At 48.0% G+C, this 23,255-nt stretch overlaps 1 protein-coding gene across 2 annotated transcripts in view; it reads right to left on the bottom strand.

The window, feature by feature from the left end:
- The window catches only part of fbxl6 (F-box and leucine-rich repeat protein 6), a 54,185-nt gene that overhangs the window by 17,668 nt on the left and 13,262 nt on the right, over positions 1 to 23,255 (bottom strand). For both annotated transcript variants that reach the window (XM_085987333.1, XM_085987332.1), the window contains exons 5-9: positions 21,735 to 21,866; positions 12,382 to 12,489; positions 9,487 to 9,600; positions 1,937 to 2,168; positions 327 to 567 (exon numbers count right to left, since the gene is read on the bottom strand). In XM_085987333.1, the coding sequence (XP_085843459.1) occupies positions 327 to 567; positions 1,937 to 2,168; positions 9,487 to 9,600; positions 12,382 to 12,489; positions 21,735 to 21,866 (827 nt within the window). The remainder of the gene's footprint in view (positions 1 to 326; positions 568 to 1,936; positions 2,169 to 9,486; positions 9,601 to 12,381; positions 12,490 to 21,734; positions 21,867 to 23,255) is intronic.

The following is a 23,255-nucleotide window of genomic DNA, read 5'->3' as shown; positions in this document are numbered from 1 at the left end:
AGGCTCGAAGGGCCGAATGGCCTACTCCTGCTCCTATTTTGCTATGTTTCTATAAGCGATCAACAGGGGAAGGTGGTGGAAAATAATCATACATAGACTCCGGATGGAATGGGCTTGATCATAGAATCATATGGCCTGTACCGGCTCTCTGAAAGAGCTACCAAGAAGTCCCACTCCCCTGCTCTTTCCCCATAGCCCTGCAAACTTTTGCTTTTTAAGTATATGTCCAATTCCCTTTTGAAGTGCTGAATGGCCTTTTCTCGCTCCAGATCTTCATACAATTTATAAGAGGAGCCCAACTGATTAGCACATCTATTGATGAATACCTGATAGCATCCAGCGTGACCTTTGTCCCAGCCAGGTTCAAAGAGCGCAGGACATGGTTCCCCTCAGTCCCCGTTAGGATCTCCATGGCCAGCTCAAGGTCCTTCTCTTTGTAGCACTGACCGGTCAGATCCAGTTCTTGCAAAGAATGCTTCCATTTCAATGCTATCTGCTCCGAGCCCTGTTTAGCCAGCAGTAGGGTGGTGGTGCTGCAGTAAAGTCCAAGGAACAGCCGTGCCAGGTCTGGAGTTGGAACAAGCAGAGAGTTTTATAAGAAAGCAGTTTAGCCCTTTAGCCTCGAACATCTCAAAGGGAGAGGGTGCGGGTGGTAGAAGTCATGGGCTGCAATCTCAGTGAGGGCTGGCTTGAGGTTGACTCAAGTGCAGCCATCACCGCTGTGCTTGCTGACCTACATCGGCTCTCGGTCCAGCAACGCATTGATTTTAAAATTCTCATCCTTGTCTCCTCCATGGCCTTGCCCCTCCCTAACTTTGCGACCTCCTTCAGCCGAACAACCCTCTGAAATCTCTGCACTCCTCACATTCTGGTTTCTAGCAAATCTCCGATTTTAATCGCTTCACTATTGGTGGCAGTGCATTCAGCTGCCTGGGCCCTGGCCTTCTGAATTCCCTCCCTAAACCTCTTCGCCTCTCTCTCTCTCCCCTTTAAGACGCTCCTTAAAACCTACATATCACCAAGCTTTTGATCACCAGTCCTTAATATCTCATGTGGCTCAGTGTCAAATTTTGTTTGATAATCACTCCTGTGAAGCACCATGGGGCGTTTTACTACATTAAAGGCGCTCTATAAATACAAGTTGTTGTTGTTGCAGCAGGCAGGGTGTGAATGGACACAAAACTGCATCCACAATTCCTCCAGGGTGAGATCCTGATATCAAGTCTTCTGCGACAGCACCTCCCAAACTTGCGACCTCTACCACCTAGAAGGTCAAGGGCAGCAGGCGCATGGGAACACCGCCACCTGCAAGTTCCCCTCCAAGTCACACACCATCCTGACTTAGAAATATATCGCCGATCCTTCATCGTCGCTGGGTCAAAATCCTGGCACTCCCTACCTAACAGCATTGTGGGAGTACCTTCACCACACGGACTGCAGCGGTTCAAGAAGGTGGCTCACCACCACCTTCTCAAGGGAAATTAGGGATGGGCAATAAATGCTGGCCTGCCAGCGACGCCCAAATTCCAAAAACGAATAAAAAAAATTCATACAACCGTGGGCTAAGGGCAGGGCGGGAGGAAAAAGTTCTACAGGTTTAATATAGTTGGGACAGCTTCACCTCTCTGCTCTTGGTTTTTCTCTCTCTGTAATGACCAGGAGAGGGAGCTGTAACAGCACATGATCTCAGTTCAGTCAACAATCCCACAGCCAAGCAGGCCTCGAACGGAGGGCTACTAGACAGGTGGAGCAGCACATCTGGGAGTGCTTGAGGATAGCAATGAGCTAGAAAACTGACTGTTCTATTTGTCGTAATAACACCTCTCATATTAACTAAATATAAATCAAAGGGAAAGAAAGTAACATTTCCTTAATCACACACAAATACCTGAGCTGAGAGGTCATAAAGGGTGGGTTCAGAGAAACACGAACCTACCTTGACAGGGCAGAAGCTGTAATCCCGCTGAAGTGATCCGATAGCAACCTCTCAGGTCTAGTGTCCGTAGCCTGGATGACAAGTGCAGCAGCTTTACCAGAACTTCGTCTGTGACCAGCGAGAACGAAGATGTGGCCAAGCACAACTCCTCCAGCTCAGAGAAGCCGACCTCCGGCGAAACGATCATAGCGCAAGCCTTCGGGAACCAGGTCAGGTTCAGGAGCCTCAGCACCTGCACCAAAAGAAGGTCGTTAGAGGATCTCGGTGTCTGGGACAATGAGAGGTGATGAGGTCTGCACCGTCAATGGGTGTTGCTGAATATGACCGAGGAAAACACAAGATCAGAGTGCAAATATTGACCAGCCACTTCAAGGCCGCTGTTAACAGGTCATGTTGAGACCTGGGATGGAGCGCAAGGTGCAATTCACCACAAGCTCACAGGGTGTTCCTAACCTTTTATAAACCATTGCTAAGACAATATTTGGGAGCACCGGGCCTCCAACTTCAAAAGGCCATTGTTGGTATTCAGAGGAGACAGGGCAGGACAACAGAATGGGTGGGTGGGGAAAGAATGTTAAATTTGGACATCATCAGGCGAATGGACAGTTGGAAGGGTGGGGGACCAGTGCCAATGTAAGTCAGCAAGGATAGGGTGCTGGGCGAGTGGGACTTGGGGCAGGATAGGGGGTGCTGGGCGAGTGGGACTTGGTGCAGGATAGGGTGCTGGGTGAGTGAGACTTGGTGCAGGAGAGGGTGCTGGGCGAGTGGGACTTGGTGCAGGATAGGGGTGCTGGGCGAGTGGGACTGGGTGCAGGATAGGGTGCTGGGCGAGTGGGACTTGGTGCACGATAGGGGTGCTGGGCGAGTGGGACTTGGTGCAGGATAGGGGTGCTGGGCGAGTGGGACTTGGTGCAGGATAGGGGTGCTGGGCGAGTGGGACTGGGTGCAGGATAGGGGTGCTGGGCGAGTGGGACTTGGTGCAGGATAGGGGCGCTGGGCGAGTGGGACTTGGTGCAGGATAGGGGGTGCTGGGCAAGTGGGACTTGGTGCAGGATAGGGGTGCTGGGCGAGTGGGACTAGGTGCAGGATAGAGTGCTGGGCGAGTGGAACGGTGCAGGATAGGGTGCTGGGCGAGTGGGACTTGGTGCAGGATGGGGATGCTGGGCGAGTGGGACTTGGTGCAGGATAGGGGCGCTGGGCGAGTGGGACTTGGTGCAGGATGGGGATGCTGGGCGAGTGGGACTGGGTGCAGGATAGGGGTGCTGGGCGAGTGGGACTTGGTGCAGGATAGAGTGCTGGGCGAGTGGGACTTGGTGCAGGATAGGGGGTGCTGGGCGAGTGGGACTTGGTGCAGGATGGGGATGCTGGGCGAGTGGGACTTGGTGCAGGATAGGGGTGCTGGGCAAGTGGGACTTGGTGCAGGATAGGGGTGCTGGGCGAGTGGGACTTGGTGCAGGATAGAGTGCTGGGCGAGTGGGACTTGGTGCAGGAGAGGGTGCTGGGCGAGTGGGACTTGGTGCAGGATGGGGATGCTGGGCGAGTGGGACTGGGTGCAGGATAGGGGGTGCTGGGCAAGTGGGACTTGGTGCAGGATAGGGGTGCTGGGCGAGTGGGACTAGGTGCAGGATAGAGTGCTGGGCGAGTGGAACGGTGCAGGATAGGGTGCTGGGCGAGTGGGACTTGGTGCAGGATGGGGATGCTGGGCGAGTGGGACTTGGTGCAGGATAGGGGCGCTGGGCGAGTGGGACTTGGTGCAGGATGGGGATGCTGGGCGAGTGGGACTGGGTGCAGGATAGGGGTGCTGGGCGAGTGGGACTTGGTGCAGGATAGAGTGCTGGGCGAGTGGGACTTGGTGCAGGATAGAGTGCTGGGCGAGTGGGACTTGGTGCAGGAGAGGGTGCTGGGCGAGTGGGACTTGGTGCAGGATAGGGGTGCTGGGCGAGTGGGACTTGGTGCAGGATAGGGGCGCTGGGCGAGTGGGACTTGGTGCAGGATGGGGATGCTGGGCGAGTGGGACTTGGTGCAGGATAGGGGCGCTGGGCGAGTGGGACTTGGTGCAGGATGGGGATGCTGGGCGAGTGGGACTTGGTGCAGGATGGGGGGTGCTGGGCGAGTGGGACTTGGTGCAGGATGGGGATGCTGGGCGAGTGGGACTTGGTGCAGGAGAGGGTGCTGGGCAAGTGGGACTTGGTGCAGGATAGGGGCGCTGGGCGAGTGGGACTTGGTGCAGGATAGGGTGCTGGGCGAGTGGGACTTGGTGCAGGATAGGGGCGCTGGGCGAGTGGGACTTGGTGCAGGATAGGGGTGCTGGGCGAGTGGGACTTGGTGCAGGATAGGGGTGCTGGGCGAGTGGGACTTGGTGCAGGATAGGGGCGCTGGGCGAGTGGGACTGGGTGCAGGATAGGGGTGCTGGGCGAGTGGGACTGGGTGCAGGATAGGGGTGCTGGGCGAGTGGAACGGTGCAGGATAGGGTGCTGGGCGAGTGGGACTTGGTGCAGGATGGGGATGCTGGGCGAGTGGGACGGTGCAGGATAGGGTGCTGGGCGAGTGGGACTTGGTGCAGGATAGGGTGCTGGGCGAGTGGGACTTGGTGCAGGATAGGGTGCTGGGCGAGTGGGACTTGGTGCAGGATAGGGTGCTGGGCGAGTGGGACTTGGTGCAGGATAGGGATGCTGGGCGAGTGGGACGGTGCAGGATAGGGGTGCTGGGCGAGTGGGACTTGGTGCAGGATAGGGTGCTGGGCGAGTGGGACTTGGTGCAGGATAGGGTGCTGGGCGAGTGGGACTTGGTGCAGGATAGGGTGCTGGGCGAGTGGGACTTGGTGCAGGATAGGGGTGCTGGGCGAGTGGGACTTGGTGCAGGATAGGGTGCTGGGCGAGTGGGACTTGGTGCAGGATAGGGGTGCTGGGCGAGTGGGACTTGGTGCAGGATAGCAGATGGGTAGAAAAGTCTTGGTTGAGCTGAAGTTTATGGAGGGTGAAGGATCAGAGCTCAGCCAGTCAAGTCTGGAGGTGACAAAGGCATGGATGGTATGAGCATCGTAGCATAGCTGTTACGATACTGGACTAGTAAACCAGAGACTAATGATCCAGAGACGCGAGTTCAAATCCCACCACGGCAGCTGGGGAATTTAGATTCAATTCATTAAATAAATCAGGAATAATTACTAGTATCAGTAATGGTGACCATGAATCCACCAGATTGTCGTAAAAACCCATCTGGTTCACTAGTGTCCTTTAGGGAAGGAAATCTGCCGTCCTTACCTGGTCTGGCCTATATGTGACTCCAGACCCACAGCAATGTGGTTGACTCTTAACTGCCCTCTTAAATGGCCTAGCAAGCCACTTATACCAAACCACTACAAAAAGAACAGCACTGTGGGAGTACCTTCACCACACAGACTGCAGCAGTTCAAGAAGACAGCTCAGCACCACTTTCTCGAGGGCAATTAGGGATGGGCAATAAATAGCGACGCCCACATCCCATGAACAAAAAAAATAATGAGGGCTTCAGTGGCAGACGCGCTGAGATTCAGGTGATGGATGATGTTGATGTAAGCAGTCTTTGTGATGGAGAGGATATGGAGTTGGAAACTCAGCTCGGGGTCTTAAACTGTTTAAGGTTGCAAGAAGTTTGGCCATAGAGGGAGGTGGAGTTAGTGACGAGAATACAGAGTTTGTAGCATGGGGCCGAAGACAATAGTCACGGTACCAGAGGTCACCTGTGGAACTGCACCCCAGCAAGGAGTCAGTGACATCAGGGAGGAGGGCGAATGGCAGAGAAAATTGTTATTAAGCCAATATTAATCTGGTTCATTTTTAATGAGTTGATTGCCACAACATCAAGTTCCTTTGCTGGCAGTCGCCAGAAGATAATGGCTTTGATCATCCCGCTGCTGGAGGAAATTGTGGACCATCCAAGACCATCTCGGGCAAGCAATCCGACAGCACAGAGGCAGTGCAGGGGTTGAGACAGGCGGTGCAGAGGTCATAAGAACATAAGAAATAGGAGCAGTAGGAGGCCATTTGGCCCCTCGAGCCTGCTCCGCCATTCAATAAGATCATGGCTGATCTTCTACCCCATCTCCACTTTCCTGCACTATCCCCATATCCCTTGATTCCCTTAATATCCCAAAATCTATCGATCTCTGTCTTGAATATACTCAACAACTGAGCCTCCACAGCCCTGTGGGGTAGAGAATTCCAAAGAGTTGCCACCCTCTGAGTGAAGAAATTTCTCCTCATCTCAGTCCCGACCCCTTATCCTGAGACTGTGACCCCATGTTCTAGACTCCCCAGCCAGGGGAAACATCCTCCCTGCATCTACCCTGTCAAGCCCTGTAAGAATTTTGTATGTTTCAATGAGATCACCTCTCATTCTTCTAAACTCTAGAGAATATAGGCCTAGTCTACTCAATCTCTCTTCATAGGACAATCCCCCCATCCCAGGAACCAGTCTGGTGAACCTTTGTTGCACTCCCTCTATGGCAAGTATATCCTTCCTTAGGTAAGGAGACCAAAACTGTACACAATGCTCCAGGTGTGGTCTCACCAGGGCCCTATATAATTACAGTAAGATGTCTTTACTCTTGTATGCAAATCCTCTTGTAATAAAGGCCAACATACCATTTGCTTTCCTAATTGCTTGCTGTACCTGCATGTTAACTTTCAGTGATTCATGTACAAGGACACCCAGGTCCCTCTGAACACCAACATTTCCCAATCTCTCACCATTTAAAAAATACTCTGCTTTTCTATTTTTCCTACCAAAGTGGATAACTTCACAAATAAAAACAGAAAATGCTGGAAATACTCAGCAGGTCAGGCAGCACCTGTGGAGAGAGAAAAAGAGTTAACGTTTCAGGTCGATGACCTTTCGTTAGAACTGGATAAAGTTGGAGATGGAACAGGTTTTTAAGCAAGTGTAGGAGCATGGAAAGGGGGGAGGGGAGGAAAGAACTAAAGGGAAGGTCTGTGACAGGATGGAAGGCAGGAGAGATTAAGAGACAAAAGGGATGATGGTGCAAGGCAAAAGGAGGTGGTAATGGGACAAGTTAAGAAACAAAAGATGACTCTAGATGAAGTGTAAGTGTAAATGGCAGAATCATCAACAGCTGCCTTGTGAGAGAGAGAGAGAGAGAGAGAAAAAAATGAAAAAATGGTTGGGGCCGAGGTTATGATCTGAAATTGTTGAACTCGATGTCGAGTCCAGAAGGCTGTAAAGTGCCTAATCGAAAGATGAGGTGCTGTTCCTCGAGCTTACGCTGAGCTTCATTGGAACAGTGTAAGAGGCCGAGGGCGGAGAGGTCAGAGTGGGAGTGGAGCGGAGAATTAAAGTGACAGGCGACCGGAAGCTCGGGGTCACCCTTACGGGCTGAACGGAGGTGTTCCGCAAAGCGGTCACCCAATCTGCATTTGGTCTCCCCAATGTAAAGGAGACCGCATCGTGAGCAGCAAATACAGTATACTAAATTGCAAGAAGTACAAGTAAATCGCTGTTTCACCTGGAAGGGGTGTTTGGGGCCCTGGACAGTGGGAAGGGAGGAGGTAAAAGGGCATGTGTTGCATCTCCTGTGCTTGCACGTGAAGGTGCTGGGCGAAGGGGAAGGGATGTTGGGGGTGATAGGAGTGGACCAGGGTGTCGCGGAGGGAGCAGTCCCTTTGGAATGCTGAAAGGGGAGGTGAGCGGAAGATGTGTTTGGTGGTGGGATCACGCTGGAGGTGGCGGAAATGGCGGAGGATGATCCATTGAATGTGGAGGCTGGTGGGGTGAAAGGTGAGGACAAGGGGAACTCTATCGTGGTTCTGGGAGGGAGGGGAACAGGCGAGAGCAGAATTGCAGGAAATAGAACAGATACGGTCAAGGGCCGTGTCAACCACTGTAGAGAGGAATCCTCGGTTGAGGAAAAAGGAAGACATGTCGGAAGCACTAGTATGGAAGGTGGCATCGTCACAACAGATGCGGCGGAGACAGAGAAACTGGGAGAATGGAATAGAGTCCTTACAGGAAGCGGGGTGGGAGAAAGTGTAGTCCAGGTAGCTGTGGGAGTCAGTGGGCTTATAGTGAATGTTTGTCAATAGCCTATCCCCAGAGATGGAGACAGATAAGTCGAGGAAGGGAAGAGTCGGAGATGGACCACGTGAAGGTGAGGGAAGGGTGGAAATTGGAAGCAAATGAATGAAATTTTCTAGTTCAGGGCGAGAGCAGGAAACGGCACCGATACAGTCATCAATGTACCGGAAAAAGAGGCGAGGGAGGGGACCTGAGTTCGACTGGAACAAAGAATGTTCCACATATCCCACGAAAAGGCAGGCATAGCTAGGACCTATGTGGGTTCGCATAGCAACACCTTTAATTTGGAGGAAGTGAGTGGAGTCAAAGGAGAAGTTGTTCAATGTGAGAACAACTTCACATTTCTCCACATTATATTCCATTTGCCATGTTCTTGCCCACTCACTAAACCGGTCTATATCCCCTTGAAGCCTCTTTGCATTCCCCTCACAACTTACATTCCCACCCAGCTTTGTATTATCAGCAAACTTGGATATATTTCATTTGGTCCCCTCATCCAATCATTGATATAGATTGTGAATAGCAGAGGCTCAAGCACTGATCCTTGCAGTACCCCACTAGTTACACCTGCCAACCTGAAAATTACCCATTTATTCCGACTCTTTGTTTTCTGTCCGTTAACCAATCCTCAATCCATGAGCCCTAATTTTGTTTAATAACCTCTTGTGTGGCACCTTATCGAATGCCTTCTGAAAATCCAAATATGCCACATCCACTGGTTCCCCCTTATCTATTCTGCTCAAAAAACTCTAACAGATTCGTCAAGCATGATTTCCCTTTCATAAATCCATGTTGACTCTGCCCAATCCTATTATTATTTTCTAAGTGCCCTGTTACCACGTCCTTAACAATAGATTCTAGCATTTTCCCTACTACTGGTCTCTAGTTCCCCATTTTCTCTCTCCCTCCTTTCTTAAATAGTGGGTGCAATCAGCATATGTCAAAAATGACCCAAAGCCCTCTAAGGCGGCACCTGGTAGATGAGGAAGGGGAGGAGACCAAGAATTAATTCTCGGGGAGGCTGCGGAGGTAATGGTGCGATGGCAGGAGAAGCCATTACTGGCGATGCTCTGGCTACGATTGGATAGGTAAGAGTGGAACCAAGCGAGGGCAATCCCACTGAGCTAGACAACAGAGGAGAGAAGCTGCGGGATGATGGTGTGGTCAACTGTGCCAAAGGATGCAGAAAGAGCGAGGAGGAGGAGGAGGAAGAGGGAAAATGTACCTTGGTCACAATTAGAAAGATGGCCATTTTGGTGCTGTGGGAGGGGCAGAAGCTTGATAGGAGGAATTGAAGCAGGGCGTTGTGGGAGAGATAGGCCTAAAAACATATTGAAGGTCTTTGAAGACGAAAGTGAGGTTGGAGATGAGACATTAGATAGTAAGAACAGACGGGTCGAGGGTTTTTTCTGAGGCGGCGGTACTGAAAGGGAGAACACACTGTCTAAAGGCCAGGATATGGAGCACTTCCGAAATACCTGCAGCTTGGGACAGCCAGCCTGAAGCATCTCGATGCAGAACTGGAAGTAGGGGTTGGTCTGCTTGATTTCAGTGTTCACCTCTAGTAGCCGAAGTTCAGTGCAGCAGCCAGCCTACGGGATGGGAGCACAGAGAAAACAGGTGAGTAAAGCATGGAGCCAACTAGGAAACGCTTCGCTCCCTCCGACACTACCATGCCAGCCCATTCCTCTGTGAGCAAACTGGAACCCAATATCGTCCACTCTTGTAACAATGTCAAATAAAAATCAGGCGTCGAGCTGCTCGTCAGCTAATAGGTCAAGTAGTCGGAATCCCTTTTCGCCCCCTTTATTCTTCCCTTACTCCTTCATTACACTATTTTGAGGAAGAGCAGGGGAGTTCTCCCCGGTGTTCTGGCCACTATTTATCCCTCAACCAACATCACTAAAACAGATGATCTGGTTATTATCACATTGCTGTTTGTGGGAGCTTGCTGTGCGCAAATTGGCCACCACGTTTCCTACATTACAACAGTGACTACGCTTCAAAACGTACTTCATTAGCTGTGAAGCACTCTGGGACATCCTGGGGTGCAAGTTCTTTCTTACTTTTACAGCCTACAGCCCATTAAAGCCCAGGCTTGAAGTCACAATTACAGGAAACTTTGTGTTATCCGGAGGCGAACCGTCCGGCAAGCTCGAGCCACCGGCAAAAATCAGGAGCCGTTTTTTATTCTTTTCTTTGCTTTTTTTGAACAGTCAAGCTCTGCAACGTCTGTAGCTAAGCAACAGCTTCAGCTAGAGACGCTACAGAGACGCTTGCCGACTGTTTAGAGGCTGTTGCTAAGCAACAGGGTTTGTTGATTCATACGGAGATGAAAATCTCCGTATGTTTCAACACTAGCTCTGGAGTGTACGGCAGTTTTGAGGGAACGGCAGCAGCTTGGTCCCGTTGGTGCCGGATAGCACAAAGTTTCCTGTACTATTCCCTGATCTGCCTCACTTTCTATCCTTGCTGCTATCCTGACTTGTGACCCTTTCACCTGGGTTAGAAACACGTGTTGAGCTTGTGATTTTGAACGGTCATTAGTTGAGGTTGGGTAATGTGCGGGGTAGAAGCAGAAGGAAATGGGGCTCAAGAGGTGAATCACTCAGAGAGCTCCTCGTTCACACATCCCTGCAGCTGAATGGAGGACGGTGCTGACAGAAGGCTGGGAGTGGGAAACCTGCCCAACCCCCTCTTGTTCAGGAAAAAGAAAAAAGAACTTGCATTTATTTAGCACCTTTCACAAACTCAGCCAATTAATTACTTTTTGAAGCTGCAGGCAATTTGCACACAGCAAGGTCCCACAAACAGCAATGAATGACCAAATCATCTGTTTTTTAGTGGTTGGTTGAGGGATAAATATTGGCCAGGACACCGAGGAGAACTCTCCTTTTCTTCGGAATGATGTCATAGGATCTTTTACATCCACCTGAGGGGCCTTTGGTTTAACGTCTCATCCGAAAGACGGTACCTCCGACAGTGCAGCACTCCCTCAGTACTGAAGGATCAGTCTTGATTATGTGCTCAAGTCTCTGGAGTGGGACTTGAACCCACAACCTTCTGACTCAGAGGCAATCCACTGAGCCACGGGAATGATATCCAGCTGAGGGCATGAAAAAGAGGGGGAAAAAATGATCATGATCACAAAATAAATTAACATCCACTGGCAACCTTTAACTAAGCAAACTATTTATTACAATATAGTGTATTGAATTAATGAGGCCAACGTAAGTCAAACAGACTCGGACTGCCTCTCAGCCTAGCCGGCCACCTAACTGTAACTGTACGATAGCAAAATACTGCAGATGCTGGAAATCCGAAATAACAACAGGAAACGCTGGAAAAACTCAGCAGGCCAGGCAACATCCGTGGAGAGAGAAACAAAAGTTAACGTTTCAGGTCGATGACCTTTCGTCAGAACTGGAAAAAAACAGGAAAGGGGATAGATTTTAAAGCAAGTAGGGGCTGGGAAAAGGGGGAGGGGATAAAGAACAAAAGGGAAGGTCATACACACAGGAAACTTTGTGCTATCCGGAGGTGAGCTATCCGGCAATCTGGAGCCACCGGCAAAAATCAGCAGCCGTTTTTTATTCTTTTTGTTTGTTTTTTTTGCTTTGTTTGAACAGTCAAGCTGTGCAAGGTCTGTAGCTATAGCAACAGCTTCAGCTACAGAGCTTTAGGGCCACACCCGAGTGTTTAGAAGCTGTTGCTAAGCAACAGTGTTTGTTGTCAAATACGGAGATAAGAATCTCCGTATCTCTCAACATTAACTCTGGAGAGTACGGCACTTTTTAGGCAACGGCAGCAGCTCGGTCCCATGGGTGCCGGATAGCACAAAGTTTCCTGTATATCTTTTTTTTTAATCCACACTTTTGTCTGGGCTTTTTTCTTCCCTCCCACATGGCAGCTGTCCTTCATTCTGCCAGGGCCATTCACACTTCATCCAGAGCCGTCCTTTGTTCCTTGAATGTCTCTCAATGTCTCTCAATCTCTCCTGCTTTCTATCCCGTCGCTGACCTTCCCTTTTGTTCTTTCATCCCCTCCCCCTTTTCCCAGCCCCTACTTGCTTTAAAATCTATCCCTTTTCCTGTTTTTTCCCAGTTCTGACGAAAGGTCTTTGACCTGAAACGCTGACTCAGTTTCTCTCTCCACGGATGCTGCCTGGCCTGCTGAGTTTCTCCAGCGTTTTCTGTTGTTATAACTGTAACTGTACCCCTGCTTGTGCTCTGGTGGTGGAATCCAAGTGTGCCATGTGGTACGTACTTTATATACACAGATTTAGCAGAACTTCCCCCATCCCACACCACAGGCCCAGACCCAGACCCAAAATAACAGGCTCCAATACCTCCGCCCCCTACGATGTGCCTTACCACAATGGCGTTGAAGATGTTGTGCAGACGACTGTTGTACGTCACACAAAGCTGTTTGAGGTTTGAACCTGCTGCTTCGAGAAAACTGACAACAGCTGCCGTGTCAACCTGCAAGGAAGGGCAAAAAATACAGGAGTCAAGACTCAATAAAACAGGTTCCTTTCATTTAGAAACAGGAACAGGAGTAGGCCATTCAGCCCCTCGAGCCTGTTCCGCCATTCATTTAGATCATGACTGATCCGTATCTTAACTCCATCTCCCCGCCTTGGTTCCATAACACTTAATAACCGTGCCTAACAAAAATATATCATTCTCAGTTTTGAAAGCTCCAATTGGTCTAGCCTCAACAGCTTTTTGAGGACCTTAGCGAAGAAAGGGAAGTTGGAGACGCAGCAGTAATAGGAGAGGATGGAAAGGTTGAGGATTGGTTTTTGAGAGGGTGAGAACAGTGATTTTGCTGGGATAGTGCCCGAGAGGCAACCATCGACAATATTAACTGGCATGGGGCCAGGAAGGGCAGCTGGATGACTATGAGTTGAATGGATAGAAGATCAAGGGAGCAAGAGTGGTGAACTTGGAGAGGTCAAGGAGTTCAGAGGATAAGTGCAAGGCCTCGATTTTAAAATTCTCATTCTTGTTTTGAAATCCCTTCATGGCCTCGTCCTGTGGAAATGTGTGAAAACATATCTCTTATTGGAATACAGTCAGACGATTTAAAATGGTGTCTGAAACCCTTCAGTGTAACTAGCACAGGTACAAAATGGCTTCATGCAAGTCATGATTGTTTTAGTTTCGATAAGGTAGGAAAGGGGAACTTCAGCCTTACTTTGCAGACCATGGCAGGTTGCAGAGATGGCAGTTTCGCGCTGTAAGTCAAAAGGTCATTTTATAATTAACTAGTATTTGAGCTGTGCTCAATCACGGGTCGACACTTGTGGTAAACCACTTTTATCGTTCACTATCGTTACACTATAGTTATCACTGTTATATCGTTATCACTGTTCACACTGTTGTATCACTATACGAGGTCGCCTCTTGTCACGCTGTTATACCTGGGCTGACCACTGCTGACTCCGCCCATGGCTCCAGCTACCTGCCCAGGTATAAAGGTGCTCGACTGGCTGGTATTCCTCCTTTATGGATCCGATCACCCACGAGGGTGGGCTCTGTTATTTAGCCAATAAAAACCTATAGTTACTTTCTTAACTCGTCGCTTTTATTGGCTAAATTTTAAAATGTCGACACTTGAGCAGTCAAACGACCAGCCAAGCGACCAGCCAGACGCCCAGCTACAACAGCCACAGCAGCCTGCCTGGCTGCGAGCCCTCAGACCACCGTACCTGGACCTAAATCCACAGGCAGCAAACTCAGCCCTCGACTTCGAACACTGGCTGAGCTGCTTCGAAGCCTACCTGGGAGAATCCGGCATGCCTCAGAAATCCATGCTAAGAGTTCTGAACGCCCAAGTGAGCCCTAAAGTATTCGCACTCATCCGGGACCTCAAAACATACGAGGACGCCATCAACCGGCTGAAAAGACAGTACCAAACCCCGGTAAATTCCATGTATGCCAGACACCTCCTAAGATCCCGCCCGCAACAGCCAGGAGAGCCCATGGAGGAATTTTTACGGGTGCTACAAGCACTCGGCAGAGACTGTAACTTTAAAGCGGTAACGGCGGCAGAAAATACTGAAGACAATGTCCGCGATGCCTTCGTGAAAGGCCTGCACGGCAAAGACTACTGGAAGCAAGGGACCTCGACCTGGACAAAGCTGCAGCCCTCGCTCTCTCTCTAGAGGTGGCCCATCGGGACCTCGAGGCATACTCAAGGTACTGTAACTCGCGACCCTGGGACTTGGGACCGACCCCGACCGCGATACCCCCCGCAGCACCCCCCCGGGACCTACCTCAGCGTCGGCGTCCCGGACCCGATCGAGACCGCCACCCCCGGTACCGGCTCCGACATCGGACCCCCGCGATCGGGCCGCCGGCTGCTTCTTCTGTGGCCAGGCGAAACACCCGAGGTCGCGCTGCCCAGCCAGGAACTCTACCTGCTCAAACTGTATGAAGAAAGGCCACTTCGCTAAGGCCTGCAGAGGTGGATCATCAGAGGCCAGCAGTGCCTCATGCGAGCTGTGGGGGCGGCCATCTTCCTTCAAGGCAACAGAGGCCAGCATCCCCACATGTGAGTCATGGGGCGGCCATCTTTGATACAGGCAACCGACACCAGCAGTGCCTCATGTGAGTTACGGGGGCAGCCATCTTCTCCGCCATTTTGTCCAACCTCGTGGGAGACGCCATTTTACCCACCACGCTCGACCGCCACCGTGCCTCTAGACCCGACTACCGCCTCACCCGCAGACTACAACGACTCGCTCAGCTATACACTAGCCTCCGTCTCACTGGACCAAGCCCGCCCGCATCACCTGTCCAAGTCAATGATGGACATCAGAGTAAACGGCCACGCCACGACCTGCCTGTTCGACAGCGGAAGCACGGAGAGTTTCATCCACCCAGACACGGTGAGCCACTACTCCCTCCCTGTCCTGCCAACGCGCAACCGGATCTCGATGGCATCGAGATCCCACGCCACAGACATCAGCGGCTACTGTGTTGTGACCCTATCGGTTAAGGGTACGGAGTATAAAAATTTTAAACTCCTCGTCCTCCCCCAGCTATGCGCCGCCGTCCTACTAGGGCTAGACTTCCAATCCCACCTCCAAAGCGTCACGCTAGCATACGGCGGACCCCTCCCCCCACTCACAGTCGACAACCAACAGATTTTAAACCGCCCACCGCGTAACACCTGCGGCCTATCACTGTTATATCGTTATCACTGTTCACACTGTTGTATCACTATACGGGCATTCCGGAGACACCACCTTTACCCCCCCCCCCCCCCCCCCCCAATTCCAGCTCGGGTAGACGGCATGCCGGAACCCCACGAGCCTTCGCCGACCACGCAGACACCAGCATCAACACTGGAGAATGCAACACCGCCGCTGCGACGATCAGAAAGGCTTACGAGGCCTCCGGACAGACTGACTTACCAGAACTGGTAGTACACTTCACCCCGCCGGACTCAAATCTAAACAAGGGGTGAATGTGGTAAACCACTTTTATCGTTCACTATCGTTACACTATAGTTATCACTGTTATATCGTTATCACTGTTCACACTGTTGTATCACTATACGAGGTCGCCTCTTGTCACGCTGTTATACCTGGGCTGACCACTGCTGACTCCGCCCATGGCTCCACCTACCTGCCCAGGTATAAAGGTGGTCGACTGGCTGGTATTCCTCCTTGTTGGATCCGATCACCCACGAGGGTGGGCTCTGTTATTTAGCCAATAAAAACCTATAGTTACTTTCTTAACTCGTCGCTTTTCATTGGATGAATTGATAGGTATATCAACACTCAAGTTGACCTAGGCTATAGTAAGTAAACACTGGACCTTGAGGTCCAGATGGATACCTCGAGGTCCAGATGGTTAGATAAAAAGCAGAACTAAAAGAATGGGCTTTGCTGATGTTATAAGATTATATACAAGTTGTTTTCGAAAGAATGTGATTGGAGGTTAATGTGTATTGCTAAGAGAAATTGTGTAATAACTGCTGAATTTGTACTTTTTGAAGTATATAACCTGTAACTTTGAGAGTCCGTAGCTCTCTCTCCTAGCTCGTACTCCAGACTCGGCTGAGTTCTGAGCAGTTCAGCAGGACCGAGTGCTCCGGCGCCGATAAAGAATAAACGACTATTCTACGAGAAAACAGTGTTCGAGTCGATTATTGTTGAACCAGATTGATGACCAAAAGAATCTAAATCCTCAGTCCCTCCCTATCTCTAATCTCCTCCAGTTCTACAACCCTCCAAGATATCTGCGCTCCTCCAATTCTGGCCGCTTGAGCATCCATGATTTTAAATCGCTCCACCACTGGCAGCCGTGCCTTCAGTTGCCAAGGCGCTAAGCTCTGGAATTCCATCCCTAAACTTCTCCGCCTCTCTACCTCTCTCTCCCGTCCTTTAAAACGTTCCGTAAAACTTACCTCTTTCTGCCCTAACATCTCCTTATATGGCTCGGTGTCAAATTTTGTTTGAGAACGCTCCTGTGAAGCGCCTTGGGCCGTTTTACTACATTAAAGGTGCTATATAAATACAAGTTGTTGTTGTAGTACTGATCTGTACAAGAAGTGTTTGGTCTGTGTTGAGCTAGCTGCGTTCAGCTAGGGCTGCAGTTCCTACGTCCACTGCACTTCCAGAAACATACTTTCTGCTGCCGTTGACCTTGGAATAAAGTATTAAGTAACAGACTTCAGAAGAGTCACAGCACTGATCCTTTATAAAAAAAACAGGCATGAAATTATTGTGGATTTTGCGCTCAGCTAGGTGAGTGATATCAGTGCCGGGGAACGGAGCACTTTCCTATTTCGGTCACCCAGTGTCAGCATCGAGTACTCTCGGGTCAGGTACAGGATAAAACTCCCTCCCACAAACAACATGCCTCATCTGCAACATCAGAAGTGCACCCCTTAAATGCATTAAGGTGGCATTCTTCCATTCGCCTCATCAACCCTCCTGTAGCCTTTCTGAGTGAGAGGGCCAATTAATACTGACTACAAGGTTCCACAAACTTGGATTAAACAGTCCAAACTAATTTCAGACAGAACATTTACAGCCAGCAGAGGGAAGACGATTATCTCACCCACTCTGGACTGGATTTCAACCCAGGTCCCAGGGCGTCTGCCTCGCTCACTGTACAACCCCAGCATTTTATTTTAAATTGGCACCATAACCCACTTCCATCTTCTCTCCATTCCCCAAATTAAGGCCAGTAGAAAGAAGAGAACTAGGAGAAATTAAATGTACTGGAGAGAAACAAAAAGAGAGAGGTTACAGGGCTAAGAGACAGTAATTTTAAACAAAGACCGGGAGTCAATATAAGGCGTAATAACCACTTTTATAAAACAACAATCTGCATTTATCAAGTGCCAAGTTCTCTTTAATGTAGAAAAATGTCCCAAGGTACTTCACAGAGGTGTAATCGGACAAAAATAGACGCCGAACCAAAGGAGGATCTAGTAGGAGGGGTGAAGAAATGCTTGATGAAAGAGGTGGGTCTTATGAGAGAGGAAGGTGTAGGAGCAGCTGGGTTTAGGGAGGGAATTCCAAAGCGTGCCCCATCAAAAGCAAGAGGATAGTTCATAGAAAGGGTGGGCCACACAGTGACAACGGCCACAACGTGATATAGTGGAGACAAAGTATGGTCGAGATGCTTAACAAGTATTTAGCCTCTGTATTAACAGAAGAGGAAGAAGGAAGGATTGCAAGAGTACTGGAGGAACTAATAGCCACAAATATTAAAAATAAAAGATGCATTAAAAAGGTTACTATTTAAAAAGATAAGTTACCAGGCCCGACTGGTCTACACTCCAAATACTGACTGATGAAATCAAAATATGGGGAAAGTTAGCAATCAAATAGCACACCTACTAATCATACAATAATTCAACAAGAATCTTTGGAAATGGAAATTACACCAAAGGACTGGAGGGTGGCAAATGTCATACCCCTGTCCAAAAAATGGAAAGGGTTAAGGCAGGTAACTATAGACTAGTTAGACTCATAGTAGTAGTATGAAAACCGCTAGAAACCACAGTAAGGGATGAGATTGTTTGCACTAGTTGGTGAATCGGCAACAATGCGGCATAAACGCAAGATTAGTAATAAAAGCATAAAAGGATTACATAGGATATACGGCACAGAAAAAGGCCATCTGGCCCAATCAATCCATGCCAGTGTTTATGCTCCATGCGAGCCTCCTCCCATCTTTCCTCATCTAACTATCAGCATAACCCACTATTCCCTTTTCCCTCATATGCTTATCTAACCGCCCCTTAAATGCATCTATACTATTCACTTCAACCACTCCCTGTGGTAGCGAGTTCCACATTCTCACCACTCTCTGGGTAAAGAAGTTTCTTCTGAATTCCCTACTGGATTTCTTGGTGACTATCTTATATTGATGGCCTCTAGTTTTGCTCTTCCCCACAAGTGGAAACACTCTCTCTGTATCCACTCTATCAACACCTGTCATGATTTTAAAGACCTCTATTAGGTCACCCCCTCAGCCTTCTCTTTTCAAGAGAAAAGAGACCCAGCCTGTTCATCCTTTCCGGATAGGTATACCCTCGCATTTCTGGTATCATCCTTGTAAATCTTCTCTGCACTCTCTCCAGTGCCTCTATATCTTTTTTATAATATGGTGACCAGATTTGTATGTAGTACTCCAAATGTGGTCTAACCAAAGTTTGATACAAGTTTAGCATAATTTCACTACTTTTCAATTCCAACCCTCTAGAAATAAACCCTAGTGCTTGTTTTTTTTAAATTTTTTTTTATAAAAAGGCCTTGTTAACCTGTGTCGATACTTTTTGATTTGTGTATTTGTACTCCGAGATCCCTTTGCTCCTCTACCCCATTTAGATTCTTATTTTCCAATTAATATATGTGACCTCCCTGTTTTTCTCAACAAAATGCAATACCTCGCACTTATCTGTGTTGACTTTCATTTGCCAATTATATGCCCATTCTGCAAGTTTATTAATGTCTTCTTGTAATTTGTTGCAGTCCTCCTCAGTATTGACTATCCCCCCAATTTGGTATCTTCCGCAAATTTAGAAATTGTGTTTTTGATTCCAAAGTCTAAATCATTAATATAAATTGTGAACAAGTGGTCCCAGCACTGAACCTTGTGGAACACCACTTCCCACATTCTGCCACTCTGAACAGCTACCCTTTACCCCTACTCTCTGCTTTGTGTCTTGAAGCCAGCCAGCTATCCATTCTGCTACTTGTCCCCTGACTCCACATTCTCTGACCTTATTCATTTGTCTATTATGTGGTACCCGATCGAAGGCCTTTTGAAAATCTAGATAAATTACATCTACTACATGACCCTTGTCTACTCTCTGTTATCTTATCAAAAAATTCAATTAGGTTGGTTAAGCAAGACTTTCCCTTTTGAAATCCATGCTGACTATTTATTATTATATTTTTGATTTGTAGATGTTCTCCTTTAGGAGGGATTCCATTATTTTTCCTACCACTGATGTTAAGCTGACTGGTCTAGTTCCCTGGACATGTTCGAACTCCCTTCTTTAATAAAGGTATTAAGTTAGCTATCCACCAGTCTCCTGGCACTACACCTTTTGCTAACGAATTACTAAATATGTGTAGTAATGCCTCTGCTATCTCTTCCCTAGATTCTTTTAAAATGCGCAGAGGTTTTATCCTCTTTGAGTTTCATTAGTTTAGTTAATATATCGCCTCGTTTTATTTTAAATGCAGTTATCTCATTACTAATCTCATCATCCAATGTCATCTCCACCTGCTGTATCTCCCTGGTAAATACTGAAGCAAAGTAATTATTTAATATCTCTGCCATCTCTCTATCGTTGCCGGTCGTATTATCCTGCCCATCCCTTAGTAGCCCTATTCCCATCCCGACCTTCCTTTTTTATTTACGTGCCTGTAAAATATTTTACTATTTTGTTTTATGTTCCTTGATAATTTAATTTCATAGTTCCTCTTTGCCTTCCTAATTGTTTTTTTGACTTCTCTCCTAATCTCGTCGTATTCTCTCTTGTCATGCTCTCCCTTGCTGCCCATGTACTTAATGTATGCCTTTTTCCTTACCCTCAACTTTTCCCTTATGGCTTTATTCATCCACGGTATCTCATTAGTGTTTAGCTTATTTTTGTTTTTTAGCGGAATATATTTTTCCTGGACTCTGTTGAACACCGCTTTAAATGTTCCCATTGCTGTTCTACATCATTGTTTGCCAATATTGTTGCCCATTTTATTTTCCCAAGTTCTATTCTCAGCCCCTCAAAAATCAGCTTTTCTCCAATCTATTACCCTGGTCTTTGTCATACTTATGTCTTTCTCAATTATTATCTTAAAGCGTATTATATTATGGTCACTATTGCCTAGATGTTCCCCTACTTTTACTTCTCTTATCTGCTCTGGTTCATTCCCCATTACTAGATCCAATAGTGAATCCTCCCTTGTTGGGATTTTTACATACTGGGTTAGAAAGACGTCCTGTACACATTGTAGGAACTACATTCCCTTAACCTATCTCTTCTGTCCAATTAATATTGGGGTAGTTGAAATCCCACATGATTATTATTCTGTGTCTTCTACTCATTTCCCTAATTTGTTTGCATATTTCTTCCTCCACTTCCCTTCCACTATTAGGTGGTCTGTAGACTACCTCGATTAGTGTGATTGATCCTTTATTATCTTTTATTTTCTTTTTATCTCTATCCACATGGATTCTATTTCTGTTTTGCTGATAGCTACGTCACTTTTTTCTACTGCCAGTATGTTATCCCTAATAAGTACATCTACTCCACCTCCCCTTTTTCCCTCTCTATATTTTCTAAATATGTTATACCCTGCAATGTTTAATTCTGATTTTTCTGTGGCCATGTCTCAGTAATCCCTACTATGTCTGGTTCCTCGCAATGCATGATTGCCTCCAGCTCCCCTGTTTTACGGACACTGGGTGCATTGCTGTACAGACAGTTTAACTCATTTTTAATAGCAGTTCCTTTCACTTTATTTTTAACCATCTTTTTACACTCCTGTTCTATAACTCTATTTATTCCCTGGTCATCAATGTCCTCCCTTACTTTACTCGTTCCTATGCTCTCCTTCTATGTTTTGTCTATATTTAGGCTGGTTTCATTTCTTGTAAATCCCTCCCCCCGTCTTACTAGTTTAAAGCCTTTGCCACCTCCCTGTTTACCCTTTCCGCTAGGACACGGGTCCCATCCCGGTTCAGGTGGAGCCCGTCCCATCGGTACAGCTCCTTCCTGTCCCAGTACTGGTGCCAGTGTCCCATGAAAAGGAACCCCTCTTCCCCACATGAGCCTTTTAGCCATGTGTTAATTCTCCTGATCTGACCTCTTCTATGCCAATTTGCACGTGGAATGGGCAATAATCCAGAGATTATTACCCTCAAGGTCCTGCTTTTTAATTTAGCTCCTAACTCCTGATACTCCTTCAGCAGGACCTCCTCCCTGTTCCGGCCTATGTCGGGGAGGTTAGAATATATTTTTCCACACAAGAAAATATGGAGTGGCCATTGGAGTGGAGTCAACCACATTTAAGCAGGTATTAGATCAAGTTTGACAAAAAATATAAAAGGTACGGAGAATGAATTAGCACCAGCCCAGGCACAATAGGCTGACTGAACTCCCCTTCTTGTTCAAATTGGTACGATTGTGCAATAACTAGAGGGTACGCTCACAACTCAAGCGTACAACCCGCGAGTCGCCCTCTTACCACGGAATGCTGCAGGTTTAAACTTTCCAGCTTCCGGCAATGGGTGGCCAGTGCCTCAAAGACATCAGATGTGACACCGGTGCAGTTGGTCAATCGCAAGGAGACTAAGTGAGGGCAGGACTCAGTGACAGCCTGGAAAGAGAAAAACAGCAACACTGATATTGTAAAAATGCTGGAACAGTGAGACCTGGAACTCTGCTCCCAAATCAAACAGGATGAGGTAATGCCAGATGAATCGGTGTGAACATAAGAACATAAGAAATAGGAGCAGGAGTAGGCCAATCGGCCCCTCGAGCCTGCTCCGCCATTCAGTAAGATCATGGCTGATCTGATCCTAACCACCAATCTACTATCACAGAACCATCTCCTGAATCTAACAGAATTAGACACACGAAATAGGAGCAGGATCAGGCTACACGGCCCCTGGGCCCGCTCCGCTACCCACAGGGCCATGTCCGATCCGAACCTAGACTCATGTCCAAATTCCTGCCCGCTCCCCGTAACCCTTAATTCCCTTTACTTCTAGGAAACTGTCTATTTCTGTTTTAAATTTATGTAATGATGTAGCTTCTACAGCTTTTTGGGGCAGCATATTCCATGGACTTACCACCCTCTGAGTGAAGTAGTTCCTCCTCATCTCAGTTTTGAAAGAGCAGCCCCTTATTCTAAGACTATGCCCCCTAGTTCTAGTTTCACCCATCATCAGGAACATCCTCCCTGCATCCACCCGATCCAACCCCTTCACAATCTTATATGTTTCAATAAGATCACCTCTCATTCTTCTGAACTCCAATGAGTAGAGTCCCAATCTACTCAACCTCTCCTCATATGTCCATCCCTCATCCCCGGGATTAACCGAGTGAACCTTCTTTGTACTGACTCGAGAGCAAGTATGTCTTTTCTTAAGTATGGACACCAAAACTGTATGCAATATTCCAGGTGCGGTCTCACCAATACCTTGTGGGAATTGGACTCATGAAAGCTACAGACTGGAACCCTTCCCTATAATTTACAACCGACCTCAGCATTAAGTGATACAGACCAGATAAAGGACAGGACAGATGAAAATCCCTTTACATCAAGGAATCCTGTCATGTACAGCACAGGGTAAAGCTGCCAATTCTCTGCCCCATCAAGCAAACCCAGGTGAGGTATAGCAAAGTAAAGCTTCCTCCACAATGCATCTTAACCACAGCTGCAGAACTGTACCTTACTGAATATTCCACTACCAACATCAGCATCTTTATGTCCTCTGAGTAACAACTCCCACACAAGCAGGCAGTCAGTGCCTCTTTTCTTCTTTAAATACATACCTTGTTGCCAGCTAAGTGGATTAGTATTACCCCTTTATACCCAGGCTATGCTTATAAAAGGGAAGAAAACAGATCAAACTGAACAGAGGACTGTACGGGAGCAGAAAAGATTATTCTAACCAGTCGCAGTGTGTTCAGAAATATTGGCGACCTTTTCCCTTCCATTTGGGTGACAGAGGATTAAAGAATTAGCATTAGTGGATATTCC

Source organism: Somniosus microcephalus, chromosome 5 (assembly GCF_052327205.1).
Source record: "Somniosus microcephalus isolate GS21.2 chromosome 5, FLI_Smic_1.0, whole genome shotgun sequence".
NCBI lineage: Eukaryota > Metazoa > Chordata > Chondrichthyes > Squaliformes > Somniosidae > Somniosus > Somniosus microcephalus.
The sequence above is the reverse complement of the archived record's forward strand: the minus strand, read 5'-3'. Positions and strand labels throughout refer to the sequence as shown.